This window comes from Zootoca vivipara, chromosome 8 (assembly GCF_963506605.1).
Source record: "Zootoca vivipara chromosome 8, rZooViv1.1, whole genome shotgun sequence".
Classification (NCBI taxonomy): domain Eukaryota; kingdom Metazoa; phylum Chordata; class Lepidosauria; order Squamata; family Lacertidae; genus Zootoca; species Zootoca vivipara.
The window spans coordinates 21,596,812-21,610,851 of NC_083283.1; the positions used below are offsets into that span (position 1 = coordinate 21,596,812).

Genomic DNA, 14,040 nt, shown 5'->3' on the forward strand with positions numbered 1-14,040 from the left:
GGCTGCCTTAAGATGCCTTCTAAAGGTCTGGTAATTGTTATTCTCTTTGACCTCTGGTGGGAGGGCATTCCACAGGGTGGGCGCCACTACCGAGAAGGCCCTCTGCCTGGTTCCCTGTAACTTGGCTTCTCATGGCGAGGGAACCGCCAGAAGGCCCTCGGCGCTGGATCTCAGTGTCCGGGCAGAACAATGGGGGAGGAGACGCTCTTTCAGGTATACTGGACCGAGGCCGTTTAGGCCGTTTTATTCTGGGCACTGTAATGGTGAACTCACTTCCTTGTGCCAGCCTCACCTCTGAAGCCACATGAGCAGAAGGGCCTCCCCTGGCCATTTGAGTGAATGTTTTCATTCCAAATTCTGGACCATGTTCTCACATTTGTTACCTGTCTAGCATGATTTGAAAGTAAATAACCAGCTGCTGTCAGAAGCTTTGGCATGCCCATGCTCCAGGCAAGGGGATGCAGAAGTTTGGCTTGGCAGGGTTCAGAATCTCACTCTTCCCACCTACGGTACTTAGAGAGGAGTCCTGAATCACCAATATATATACACTATGTGCCATGAGCGTTGATGGGAGGGTGGCCTGAATCCTTCATGTCTTTGCTGGAGGCTTGTTCCTGGAAGACTGGGTATAAGAAAGTTATTATTAAGCATGTCCCCCAAAAGGAACATTGGTAGCCTCTTTAAAAGTAGCCTGTGGAGTGGAGCTAAGGAATGTTTAAGCAGCAAAGAATTGAAATAAGCAATAGATTTTTATTTTTACAGATTTATAAACTGCTCCACAACCAGAAGTTACTGAGACTTCACATTACTTACTAGCATTATCCAAAACCAGCCTGTTTACCTTTTTCCAGTTAAACATGATATCTGCTTATATTGAGTATATTGTTGACTTCTACTACTCCAGAAATATTTGTTTCTGTTGATGAAAATTACCTGGAGAGGTGTAACATGTTACATTGTTAAAAATGTGTTCTATTTTGTTTAGGCACAAGTTGTCTTACAAGGAAAATCTAGGAGTGTAATTATCAGAGAGCTCCAGCGGACAAATCTTGATGTAAATCTTGCAGTCAACAACTTGCTGAGTCGTGATGATGAAGATGGGGATGATGGTGACGACACGGCGAGTGAATCTTACCTTCCTGGAGGTTTGTATTGGGCAATGTTTCCTTTTTTCATCATTAAAATCAATATTAAGTTATTCTGTCAAAGTGCAATAGACTTTCAGTTTGCAGTACTGGTAAAGAGTTAGCATTATTTTCTTTGCGATGTACCCTATGGAGATACAAAAATATTGATTCCTCTTTGGTTCCAATAAATAAGAGAGAAAGTAATAGGCAAGACAAAAGTAAGGTTAACTTGTATGGAAGTGAATGTCTTGAGTTAGCTTATTGGATTTGAAGCAACAGTTTGGAGGTCTAGTATAATGAAAGCTTGTACATACTTTGACCATCATCATTTATCTTGGTAAGAGGGTCCGTCCCCCCAAGTGTAAAGAGCTCTTATTGCAAGGACCTTCTGTTTTGTAACTCTCAGGAGACAGTTATGCTAGAACAGCTGTACACTTAAAATGTACCAGTCTTGAGTAATTTGGCATTTTATATAATTGATAGGCATTCCTATTTGGGGCATGATTTTCCATACCTCATATGCACATTCACACAAAGCCTGTATATGTAGATCTCTAGATTGTGTTGCTCCTCAAATACAGGAGAACCAGGGTGCACAACTTGTCTAATACGAAGGGCTACAGTGGGAAGCTTATAAAGTGGGAAGACTGTAAATAATTTGCATGTTTGTTTTGACAAGCGAAGAATTAGCAATTTTGTTCTAATATTGTGAAGAACGAATTGACAGCAGTTGACATTACTGTTGTTATGAAAGGCTAGTGATTCATAATGTGTGATATGCCGGGGACAAGAATTAACCTGGGTGCTTGTTAGGGAAAGGGCCTATTTATACAATGTAACTTTGAGCCATGTGAAGCTCTCCTTGATAATGACTGGATACCAACCTGTGTGAACTGCTGGTGACAGTTTTTAAAAAGGTTTTTAAAAATTGTTGCATTGGTTGGTGTGCAATTTTTTGCCACTTTGGGCCATTTTTTAATGCATAAAGGGCAGACTATAAATATATTGGGCTGAAATCCTAAACTAGGGAGAAAGTTCTGTTGATCATAGTAGGGGCTTGCTTCTGAGTAAACAGTCAAAAGGATTGCGCTGTTAATGCATCCAGCTTTCATTTTTCTCATTCTGTAAACATGCTGTGCCTCTTGGCTTGTGCCTTGCCTTTGAGATAAGGAGCTATGGCAGTCTCCAAACCTAGCTGCTAAATTTCATATCTTCCATAGATGACTATTTAAAATATTAATAAAATGCCCAAGCAAAATCTTCCCTATCTGCTCCTTTCTTTCAGCTAAAGTTTTTTCCATGTCTCCATATCTCATTCTTCTTGTCTTGAGCTTCTGTGACAGACAAAAGGAAGGGGGATGAGAGTATCTCCTACATCCCCAACCCCTTTCAAAGGCTAGTGTTCTCTTAGACTGTCTTTTGGGGGGCTTGGTTTGCTTGTGTAATTTATTGTTGTTGGGAAGAACTGAGCAAGCTCAGTGGCAGATGATTCACAGACAGGTAGACAAAGCACCGGTGTTTTTACTCATTGAAAGACATATTTGTAAGCATTGACTATTAAAAAACCTTTGTTCTTACAAAGTGTGCTTACAGTTGTAATGCTCTTGTTGCTTTGAGACATTAAATATGAATTAGGTAAAATTTACTAAAACAAAACAAAACAATTTACACAGCAATACTTTTACCTCAAATAGACTTGACAGCACTTTTGGGTCAGAGAGGTTAATCACATTCCTTGTAAGGTTCAATAGATGCTCAGCAAGTCCCAATTTTGAGATACAAGGTGATGGTATTCTAGGTGCACGTTGAGCCACGTGCATCTCCACCAAAAGGTAACTGCCAAAGTTGTCCCATGTTGATAAAATATGGACGTGAAACAGTCCTGAGGCTGCACGAAAAGGGTGCTGCTTGGAGAGCAAAGGCTTGCTGTTTAAAGCTGGTTAGTATTTGCCCCCCTTTCCTGGTATTCTAGATACATGGAATTTTCCAGAGTTCAACATTCTGGTTTGTTTGGTTACCGTATTTATCTTAACTTTGTGTTCTGATGGCCATTGTCACGGGAAAATACTTGGCTTCTGAGCTGCAGCAGTAGTTTTGGTGTGGCTGCTGGAATCTGTGTTGCAGCACTGAAGCAAAATTATTCAGCCAAGTTACTCCATTGTTTTTACAGGAGAGGTGAGCTCTACTGTTTATATTTAATGTGACCTTCAAATTCTCAGTCATCACTGTATCAGGGGGATTTCATATGAAATAAGCATCTTTTGGAGGCTTTGAACAATGCATTAGGAAGAGGTCAAGTGGTGTGCCCTATTGGCGTTAGTTTTGTCTAGGTCTATTTCAGAGGTAATAGTTCACGGACAGATAGTGAGATAGGTTTATTTTATTTTTATCGTGTTTAGATTTTGGGCTTGTTTCTGTTACAAATGTAGATTTATCCAGTTGGGTATTTGGTGATATCTGTGTAAGGCCAGAGTGAATGTTTTGTTTGGTACGTAGTACCGGCGGCACCTCTTTTTGTTGTTGTTAAAAAGTGTGGCACTTAACTGTAACAGCTTCATGGTGAGTACCAGCACCTATTCTTTTAGACAAAAAGCACTGGTTACTAGTAATTTAAATTTTCAACCTTTTTTTAGAACAAGGGTAGGGAAGCTGTGGCCCTCCGGATGTTGTTGGAATGAAATTTCCATTGGCCATGTAGTCCAACATCATCTGTAGGGTCACAGATTCCTCATCCTTGTTCTTAGAGCAAGGATTCCCAAACCATTGTCTGTGGACCACAAGTGGTCTGCAAGCTTTATTCAGGTACTCTGTGGTGTGTGAGTAAAAACACAGTTACAAACCATATAGCATTGGGCACAGCACATTACAGTTGCTACAACAGGCAGAAAAATTATGAAATGTTCTGCCAAGACCCTCAGCAACTTTCAAGTGGTTTGTGGGGATTTTTTTTTGGGGGGGGGACTACTGTTCTAGAGGATGCCGTGTGCAGAGAAACTAAAAGTAATTAGTGTTGAGGTTGTGATTCTTAGGATGGACGCTGAAAGGATTGCATAAACCTATGTTTCCTTGACTTAATGGAGGGATCCCTGGGATGGTGCAAGGTACCAGTGAAGGACATTTTGGGTGAGGGAGGAAAGAAGCTGAAAACAATTTTGCATGTTTAATTGGTATCAGATGTATAAAAACATCAAGGTTTCTCAAAGTGAAAGTGGCAGTCTCAATGAGATTACTTTAAAGGAGAGATGTCCACGATGGGTGGACGCATTCAGTGCACCTAGATGAGTACCCATAGCAAGGCTTGTGGTTGGGAATGTCTATGGAAAGCCTAGTTAATGTAAGAAGCGGGGTGTGATTTTATAGAGCTTGAAAAACATTGTCAGAAATATAAAAATATATCTGCTGTCAATGTGGACAGCATTTCCTGCTTTGTGTTGGAAAATAAATTTAATAGAATTTAACAGAAAGTCAGGAAGGCAGATATTTTTTTCCAGCACCTAAGGTAGGACCTTTATCATCTCCAGATAGAGAATTAAAAGATGGGGCACTATCCTACCATTAAAGTCAGTTACTTCATGATAGAAAATGTAGAGTTTGTTTGGGGGGGGGGCATGCTTATGAGTTCTTGCAGAGGTTATCAGCAGATTCTATTAAAATTGACATTTTCCAGTTTAGGAAGCTATTGTCTTAATAATAGGCAAACATGAGCTTTATTCTCTTTGGAGGAAGTCTTTTTTTTATCTGCTTTCTTCTGGAACATAAACTTATTGAGCTTTGCTATTTTTATATTGTTTAACCGCTTCCAGCTTTGAACCATGTCTGGATTAGTTTAGACCAAGCAGTTGATATAGCTAACACTGGTTTCTTAAATCAGGACATTTTGCTTGATCGCATATGTGAGCAGTAGGCAATACATCCATACGCTAGGGAATCTGAAGAACAGAACATCAGTTTTTGTTGGTGGATTTGTCTTGTTTGGTGATGGTCTTTCAAGATGATATTTCAAGTAGCTGATAATTCACCTCAGATCCTTGTCTCCTCTTATAGAGGATCTTATGTCTCTTCTGGATGCTGACATACATTCTGCTCACCCAAGTGTCATTATTGATGCTGATGCTATGTTTTCAGAAGATATTAGTTACTTTGGTTATCCATCCTTTCGGCGCTCATCACTTTCCAGGCTAAGCTCGTCCCGAGGTAATTTTGCACCTTTTTTTTCTTTGTAAATAAGTAGCATTGCTGTGCAGTACACTAGTTATAGCACATGCTGGTGATTTTTGTCTTTAGTTTTGTGTGTACAACCCTTTTCTGTTTTAAATATAGATATATAAAATTTCTTGCATTAAGCTGTAAAAATTGTATGATGTAAGTGTGTGAAATTAATTGCTAGCAGTATGTTTGAAAAGTTTGACAGGTGAAATGTGTATGAGGCTTTCAAAAAGCAATCTGCCTAAAGCCAATTTTTTAAAAAAACCATGCCTACTTAGGGAGTTCTTACTGAAAAACTCAATGTTTTTCTCATGCAACATTCTGAAAGGGAGTTCAATTGCTCAGTATCCATGGTTCATAGGGAATTTTGTGCCTTCCTGAGTCTGGAGGCATAACTCAATAGTATAGTTAGAAGTCCTACATCTGTTCCAGTAGGTAGCATTGAAAGCTCTTCCACTGCTCCTTATGCACTGCTCTAAGAGTAAACATTGTCTTTGCAAAGCATAGTAATAATGACATACTCAACAATAGGTGAGGCAAGCTGGAATTTAACTGCATTCTGAAATGGCTTGCAGTGCTCAAATTCCATGTCTGTTATTCATAACCCATTGCAATGACAGAGTACTTTGCATTTTGTCAAGTTATAAGCATGACTTGAAAAGCGTATGAAATGTGCTACCAGATCTGATACTTAGTTATTCCTTCATAGTTTATTAAAAATACCTATTATGCGTATCCATAACATTTTACCAATTGTTAATCCAACCTCTATCATGATCTTTCATGGAGTATTGCTCTGCCCATTCAATTTTTTTCTGTTAGATATTCCAATGCCTGAATATCTTTGTGTTATCACAAGTTAGGATCAGTAAAATGGTTGCTGTAGGTATTAGGCATAATTTTAATTTTCTCAACATGTTAGATTTATCCAATCTAGCGTCATAAAATTATGCAGTTTCTGTAGGTGACGTAGAGGATTAGAACAAAATACCTTGTCATCATTCTTGAGACATGGTTCAGACATAACGTTGAAGCTAGGGTTTAGATCAGGGGTCGGCAACCTAAGGCCAATGGGCCGGTAGCGGGCCCCCGGGGCTTGTCTAACTGACCCATGGTGACCCCTGCTGCCGCCCGCCATCCGCTCTTACCGGTGCAGGGACTGACTTCTGGGTTGATGGCACCTGTGTGCATGCACACGGGCACTCCTCCGACTCATAGGAGCATGCGTGCGAACACACTCTGGCCCATCCTCCGACGGTAATCTTGCCAACCCCTGGTTTAGGTGTTGAGTGCAGGCTGCAGGATCACATGCATCCTCCTCCTACCCATAGCTGCCAAGTCTCCCGTATTCCCCGGGAAACCCCCGTTTTTCCAGCCGTTTCCCGCTGGCAGCCCGGATTTTAAAAAACCCTGTAAATCCCCCGGATTCTTACCGGCCCGGGGAGGCTCCTTCTGTGCATGTCTGGAGTCTCTGGACATGTGCAGAAGCTATTTCTGGCGCTGCAGCCATTTTGGAAATGGGCAGAGCATGCGTAGAAGCAACTTCCGACGTCGCTCTGCCCAGTTCCAAAATGGCCGCAGCGCGACTTCCAGTTCCACGCAGCTGCCGATCCTGGATTTTTCAATCTGGAAGTTGGCACCTATGCTCCTACCCCTTCGAGTGCACACACTCTGTCTTCAGTTTCTACATTAAAAGAGAGACGAAACTATTAGGGTTCTTGGAATGAGTTTATTACATGCTTGGTTCCACCTTAACTTGGATTGACAATGGCTGCATGTAATTCCAAAGCTGGAGGGAGGAGAGAAGAGGAATTTATGCAGAAGGTGGTGGGGAGAAGGTTTACACGATCCTCTAGTCTACACTTCATCTCTAAAAGCTGTTTTAAATGTCTTTAAGTTTGACCTATTTGGCCCATTTTCCCCCAGTGATTTTGGGATGGGGATTGGGTGGGCTTAGAACAGCCAGAGTTGCCTTTTGAGGGGGGTGGCAAATTGGATGCATTTTTTTGGGGGGGGCAAGAGGGCTTACCTATACAATATGAGGTGTCTGAGGGTTTCCTTAATGCTTTTACTTTTTGTTCATCTTTTTTTAAATAAAAAATTAGCGCCCCCCCCCCCCGCCAGTACACCCCTCTCCTCCTCCTTTACCCAACCCAAAGGCATAGTTCTGGTATAAACAATGGCAGTAAAATTCATACAAGCACAGAAGTGGAGAGAGACTGAAACTTACTAATATCAATATGAAGGAAAACATTATCACAACTACCTTTTTGTTCAAATGGAAGATGTTTTACTGCTGTTTGAAGCAGTGAACACAATCACTCATCATGATTTAGTCATTCCTATTTAGCATTTTTTAGGACCTATCAACAGGCAGTCAATCGCAGCTCTGTTTCAAGCAGAAGGAAACCTTCATTGTTTTTTTGTTAACTTTTTTTCCTTTTTAAGCACAAGGAACCCTCCACCACCTCATATCGTAGAAGGAGGCCTTTCTCAATTTGTTGAATTTGCCTTACTAGCCCCCAAAGTGGCAGAAAATGCCCCCCCCCAAACCTTTTCATGGGGCATGAACAGTACCATTAGGATGGGAGATGATTTTTGGCCCAGCATTAGTCCAAGTAGATGGGTCACGGGAGATAAAAGGAAAAGTTGTTAAGAATGGGCTGTAGATCAAGGGGTGGGGTGGGGGAAAGAATTAAGCTATGTGGAGATTAGTTTTTAATAAAGGAAGAGAATGAAATGACAGATACCAGAAGGAAAAAGAGAGCAAGGAGGAAAGATGAGAGATTTGTTCTTAAGAAGTTTATCAATACAAATGAAGACTCATATGTTAAATGCATTATGTGCATGTACGTATATTCAACCTCTGACTTCTTAAATCACTCCCTTTTTCCTTTCTAAGGTTATTTCTATGTTAAGATGAAAAATCCTTATTTTCCATGTATATTTGACTCTTGGATATTTAGCTTGATTACCTGACTTAAAATTTTAATTGTATGAGAGAACTGGAGAGTACTGGCTTTAGACAATTTTAGGCCAATTGGAGGGAAAGCATTTTGGTAAGGAACATCTCCTTCAAAAATCTTTTTTTTAGAACGTTGTCTGACTACAAAAAAAATCAGTTAAGCAACTTTGCCATAAGCTTTTAAAAATCAAAGCAAGTCCTATATGTTTGTTTAAATGAAGGGGTTGGATTAGCAAATTTTACAGAAGTTTTAAGATTGTTTTTTAACATTTTCAACTGGTGGTGGTGGTTGGGGAAAATTCTGAGACTCTCTAATAAACACTCCTTTTTGGTTAGCTTAAAAAGTCTAAAAGAGACATTGCCTTGTTTGGTGGCATCTATTTTTCTTGCTGTTCTTTGATAAGATCACCCACAATATACTCTTTGCATATGGTACTATAAAAATCTTAAATCACTTTTTATCTCATCCTAAGTAAACATTGAGATATTTTTTCTTCTTCTGTTAATTCATTTTTTGAGTAGCTTGAAACTTCAGATTTTGAACTTTATTTCTAGTCTCATTCTTGCATTTCAAATTATTTTGGCAATACCAAAGTACATATGCTTGAAAGGGTTAATATTTTGAGTGTTGCATGTCATTTTTATATTTACACTTAAGTGAAATCTATAAGTAGATTTTAACTGCTGTTAGTTGCATCCTGAAGGGTCTTTACTAGAGAGTGGCTTACTTTTATCCCACTGGTGTGACCCAATTGCATACCAGTTCTCCTTCTTCCCTTAGAGAGAGACTCTGAGCTGTTGCGTGAACGTGAGTCCGTTTTACGTTTGCGTGAAAGAAGGTGGCTTGATGGAGCCTCATTTGATAATGAAAGAGGCTCTACAAGCAAAGAAGGGGAGCCAAACCTTGACAAGAAGAATACACCTGTCCAAAGCCCGGTCTCTTTAGGAGAGGACTTGCAGTGGTGGCCGGATAAGGTATTTTGCTTGTATTTTATTTTTTATTAAAAATGCAAAATTGGAATATATTGTATTGTCTGTAAATGTGGATCTATCTCTTTTCTCCCCCTGCCACCTTCCTCATCAAATGGCCCTGCATGTAATTCCTACATTATGGACGTGTTTACATTGAATGTGGATCATTCGTGTTCATGTCACTTCAGTTTTGACGTGTTGCTCAATCATAAACTCATTCACTTGGAAAATTAAGTATTGTTGACTTTAATAGAAGGGAGTTGCTTGAATGGAAGTGTGCACAGGCCTCCTGCTTTAAGTAGTTTATAGTTAGCATCCCTTTCACTTGGACAGAAAATTATTTGTGTCAATTGAACAAGTACTCGTCTGTCTTTATCAACACGTTTGCCACCCTTTGAAGCAATGGGGTGATTTTTTTTAAGCTGATCCTTTGCGTTTCTTCTGTCTACTCTTTTCCCTTTCACCAGTTGGTTCACTTGTTTTCTGTCACCTTGCAGTTGAAAGAACTCATCTTCACACTGTTGCTGTTATTTTCCTCCTTCATTCAAGAAGTGTGATTATTTGTTAGTGTCAGCTGAAAATGATTGCTTTTGCTCTGATGATAAAAACAACAACTATGAACCTATTTCTCTTTTACTCCCTGCCCTTCTAAGGAACAAATGTAGCGACAAGTAGGTGGGCCATATGAAGATCTGATATATGTTTAGCCTAAAGATCTCTACTGGTCCTATTTGAATGGACATGAACTATTTTGTCTTTTAAACTCTACGTCCTATATTTGTGCCTTCCTTTCCCAGAAGACTGAAAGCCAGTCTGGACTCTTAATTAGTGTAGGCAAGCATCTGCTCCCCTTCATTATTTGCTTCCAATATTTTGGGGGTACGTACTGTGAAGTAGCCTTTTCACAAAGCAGGAGATATAATTAAGTGGGTATCTGAAGTGCAGTAGAGTCTTGAGAACAGTAGAGTCTAGAGGAAGCTGCAGATTTCAGGCAGGGATCTTTTCAGTCCTACCTGGCAGGAGCTGAATCAGGGACCTCTCGCATGCAAGCCATGCACTCAGTTGCTGAGCTACAGCTGTTGTGAATTAGTAGAATCTTACTTGATCATGCAGTGGGCTTATTTTTTAACTTGAGATGCCCAGCACAGGAACATTAAGCTTTGGGCCTGTTTATTCCGTTCTCATCTCTCTTGGATTTGTATTCTCCTGGGTTCAGTTTAAGACACGCGTCATCAGTCAAGCTTCCTGGCTTGCTTCTTCCCTGGAGAATTGAAGAATGAGGAGGCTTGCTGTGACATGATATATAATGCCCCTGCCTAGAGCAAGGCACGAGAAGTGGGACGAGAGAACTGACCACAACCTTATGTGCTTTAGACATTTTTGGAGTACTTGCAGTTAAATGGCTGGGGAAGATGGAAGGGCAAGATATAAAATGTGTGTCCAAAGTTCAGTTGAGTCTTTTGGATTAACAGAATGCATCACTAATCCTCGATGATCAGGTAGAATTTGGATCAAAATGTCTTATGCTTCACTGAAAGGTCACAGCATTTCACCACACCAATTCAAGTGGTTATCAGAAAGCTATTAGGTTGAATGTAAAGGTAATTCCAAAATAGGCACTCAATTTGTTTCCTTCACGATCAGTTTCCAAAAAGATTATCTGCCTCTTGATGCAAGCATAATATGTGTTCAAAATTGCATAGCACCTGATTTTCTTTTGCTGCTTCCATTGCTTATATTCTCTCCTTAATTCAAGGAGAAATTCCAAACCTTGGAATGCCATGGTTTCTTTCATCTCAACAAACGAACTCCTCAATTCATGCATAATAGTTCAGCAATTCCTACCATACCTAAGCTTGGTCTGTTTTCTTCTTCCTGAAAATCCTGGCTTACTCAGCAGCTTTGATTTTAATAATTCAATAATTTGTTCAAAGCACAACAGCATTTTATCAGCTTCTTCAGATTAGGTTTCTACAGATGACAACAGAACATCCCATCATTTCTTTTGAATTAAGCAAATGAAGACTAATTCAAATTCAGGTAGCCACCAAACCCTCCTTTGTGACACCTCTTCTATATTACTCCAAGGATAGGTTTCTGTATAGGATACTTCTCAATCCTAATAGAACTAGAAACTCTTCCACTTGTATAGCTAGTGTTAGAGGAATGACCATATAATCCACTACACATGTTCCTTTGTTTGTAAAACCTTTCTCAATTCTTCATCTACAACCATTGAACCATTGAGTATACAGAAGTTAGCATTATCTGATAAATCTTTCAAGAGTCACTTGTGCTGTTTTGGAGCCCCTTAAATTTCTTATTAGAGTAAATTGCATTGTCAAGGTTCAGAAATTATACAGAACCCACTAATGATACAGCCTAAACCCTATCAATGTCAAAAATAAAATACAATCTAAAATAGTTATTTTTACTCAATATAATGCTATGTCTGATAACCTGTCAACTTCTTACAAACACCAAATAGTCTGAACAGTTCTTTTACCTTGTGATGAATTTATAATACTTGTGAGCATTTAGCACTTATAATATTGAAGTTTTAAGCTTCACTTGTTTGCTTTTATAGGATGGGATGAAATTTATTTCTATTGGTGCTCTGTATTCTGAACTTGTGGCAGTGAGCAGTAAAGGGGAGCTGTATCAGTGGAAATGGAGTGAATCTGAACCTTACAGAAATGCGCAGGTATGTCTAGATATGTTCTGTAAAATGTGGTAATCTCTTGCATATAAAATATAGTTGCTTTAAACAAAAACACGTACAGAGCTTCCTGTGCAGCTTTTAAAATTATTATTACTAACTGTATTGAATTTTTAAATAAACAATTACCAAGCATAGTGTTGTCTTGCAGGACAAATACAGATATTAAGTCTTGTGTGCAGTCATCCACATGGTATCAAAGCAGATGTGGATAATCTTTTACATTACAGTTGTTGCTTTGATTACACTTCAGTGTGAATAGTGAGCTCTCCACGCCTAGTGCTGGATCTGGAAAGCCACTGCCAGTTCCTCTTCCTTAGCAGCTTCACCATTTTATTTGAAGATTACAGTGGCTGGGAGAAAATCAGTCAGGAAAGGTTTGCCGCCGGCTGTGCTTGAAATTGTGCATCTTTCCTCCTTCCCCTCAGCAGCAGCAGCAACCTGAGAGCTGGAGAGGAGCAGCCATAGCAAAGTGGTGGGGCTCTTTGATGTGTTGCTTGGCTTCCTTGTAACGTTCTGTCATATATGAATAGCGCCCATTTGCTTCTATGGCAAAAGGTATACCATTGCTCTTGGTATGGGGTAATGCCTGTTCCCTTGTTATGACTTGGGAGAGAGACAAAGACTAGGTCTCCCTCCCTGCCAAATGTTTGGTAGCCACAATTGATATTTCAGTGGCGAAATTTTAAAATATTGTCTGCTTCATTTTTGTTTCAAAGAATCCTTCTATACATCACCCCCGTGCCGTGTCCCTGGGATTAACCAACGAGAAGATCGTCCTCCTTTCTGCAAACAGCATCAGAGCAACTGTTGCCACAGAAAACAATAAGGTACGAAACACTGAGGATAAAATTCAGTGCTTTTAATCTCCTCCTTGCATTGCCATTCTATAGAAAAAGATTACAGATGGCCTTCAGCAAATCATTTGCAGAGATTGGTTTTGCGAATAACCTTGAAGCAAGAACTTGTCATCATAAAAACATGCCAGGGTTTGCTAGAAAGAAGATAAAAGAATGTTTGAATCTGTTTGCTGTTAAAATTGAGAAGACTTTGGCCTAGTAACAAAATTAAAGAAACTTTCCTTCTTTAGAAGAAGAATCCATAAGAAAAAATGAAGGTGCTGTAAAAGTAGAGAATTTGTAAAGGGGGGGGGGCTATCCTGTGACACTTCAGAAGTTGTTGTATTAAAGCTCGCATCATCCTCGACAGTTGGCCATACTGTCTGAGACCGACAGGAATTGTAGACTGACAACATCTGGAGGGCAACAGGCTAGCTATCCCTGGTATAAAGGAAGGGTAGGCCATTTGTGGGCTGTGTATGGCCCTTGAGTCATTCTTGTCCCTTGTGCCTTAGAAAGCTTATTTGCCATAGAAACGTAGCACTTAAGGTTTCAGAAATAGGTTTGTCATCCTTAATGGCAAACTTCCCCTTTAGTCTCAAGTGACTAACAAGTAGTTAGTCTATTGTATTAAAAGTTGCTAATCCGAATATTCTAGCATAATATTCTAAATAAAGATTTCTAAATAAAGTCCAGGCACTCTGTGCTCTCTGCTGGATGCATATCGTGGCTCCACCTACGAAAGCTTCCTGTTCATTTCAAGGAAGTGAGGAGTGACTGTCTACAAAGGCATGCACACATGGGTACAGTGGGGGAGTTCTGTGATAATGTGAACTACTTCTGGCTTGATAAAATGGTTGTAGCAGGGCCAATGCATGCTTAGAACAAAAAGGATTGAAGCAAAACTTCAAAGCACTATAGTAGAAGTGGTCACACCTGAATAATCTTAAGATTATATTCTCATTGTTTTGTATCGTGACCTGCATGAATATAAAGGCATATTTATGTTAAGATCCACTGCAGGGCTGTGCTCTATTCCTTTTAGGTAGCTACCTGGGTAGATGAAACCTTGAGTTCTGTAGCTTCTAAACTAGAACATACGGCACAGACGTACTCTGAACTTCAAGGAGAGCGGATAGTTTCCCTGCATTGCTGCGCTCTTTATACCTGTGCTCAGCTGGAGAATAACCTGTACTGGTGGTAAGTGTATAT

General features: G+C 39.9%; 1 protein-coding gene across 5 annotated transcripts in view; it reads left to right on the top strand.

Moving 5' to 3' along the window:
* The window catches only part of UBR5 (ubiquitin protein ligase E3 component n-recognin 5), a 69,076-nt gene that overhangs the window by 15,789 nt on the left and 39,247 nt on the right, over positions 1-14,040 (top strand). For 4 of the 5 annotated variants that reach the window (XM_035126422.2, XM_035126425.2, XM_035126424.2 and 1 more), the window contains exons 7-12: positions 986-1,145; positions 5,172-5,321; positions 9,062-9,273; positions 11,858-11,974; positions 12,709-12,819; positions 13,874-14,028. In XM_035126422.2, coding sequence (XP_034982313.1) covers positions 986-1,145; positions 5,172-5,321; positions 9,062-9,273; positions 11,858-11,974; positions 12,709-12,819; positions 13,874-14,028 — 905 coding nt within the window. The remainder of the gene's footprint in view (positions 1-985; positions 1,146-5,171; positions 5,322-9,061; positions 9,274-11,857; positions 11,975-12,708; positions 12,820-13,873; positions 14,029-14,040) is intronic. The other variant, XM_035126427.2, reaches the window with a different exon arrangement.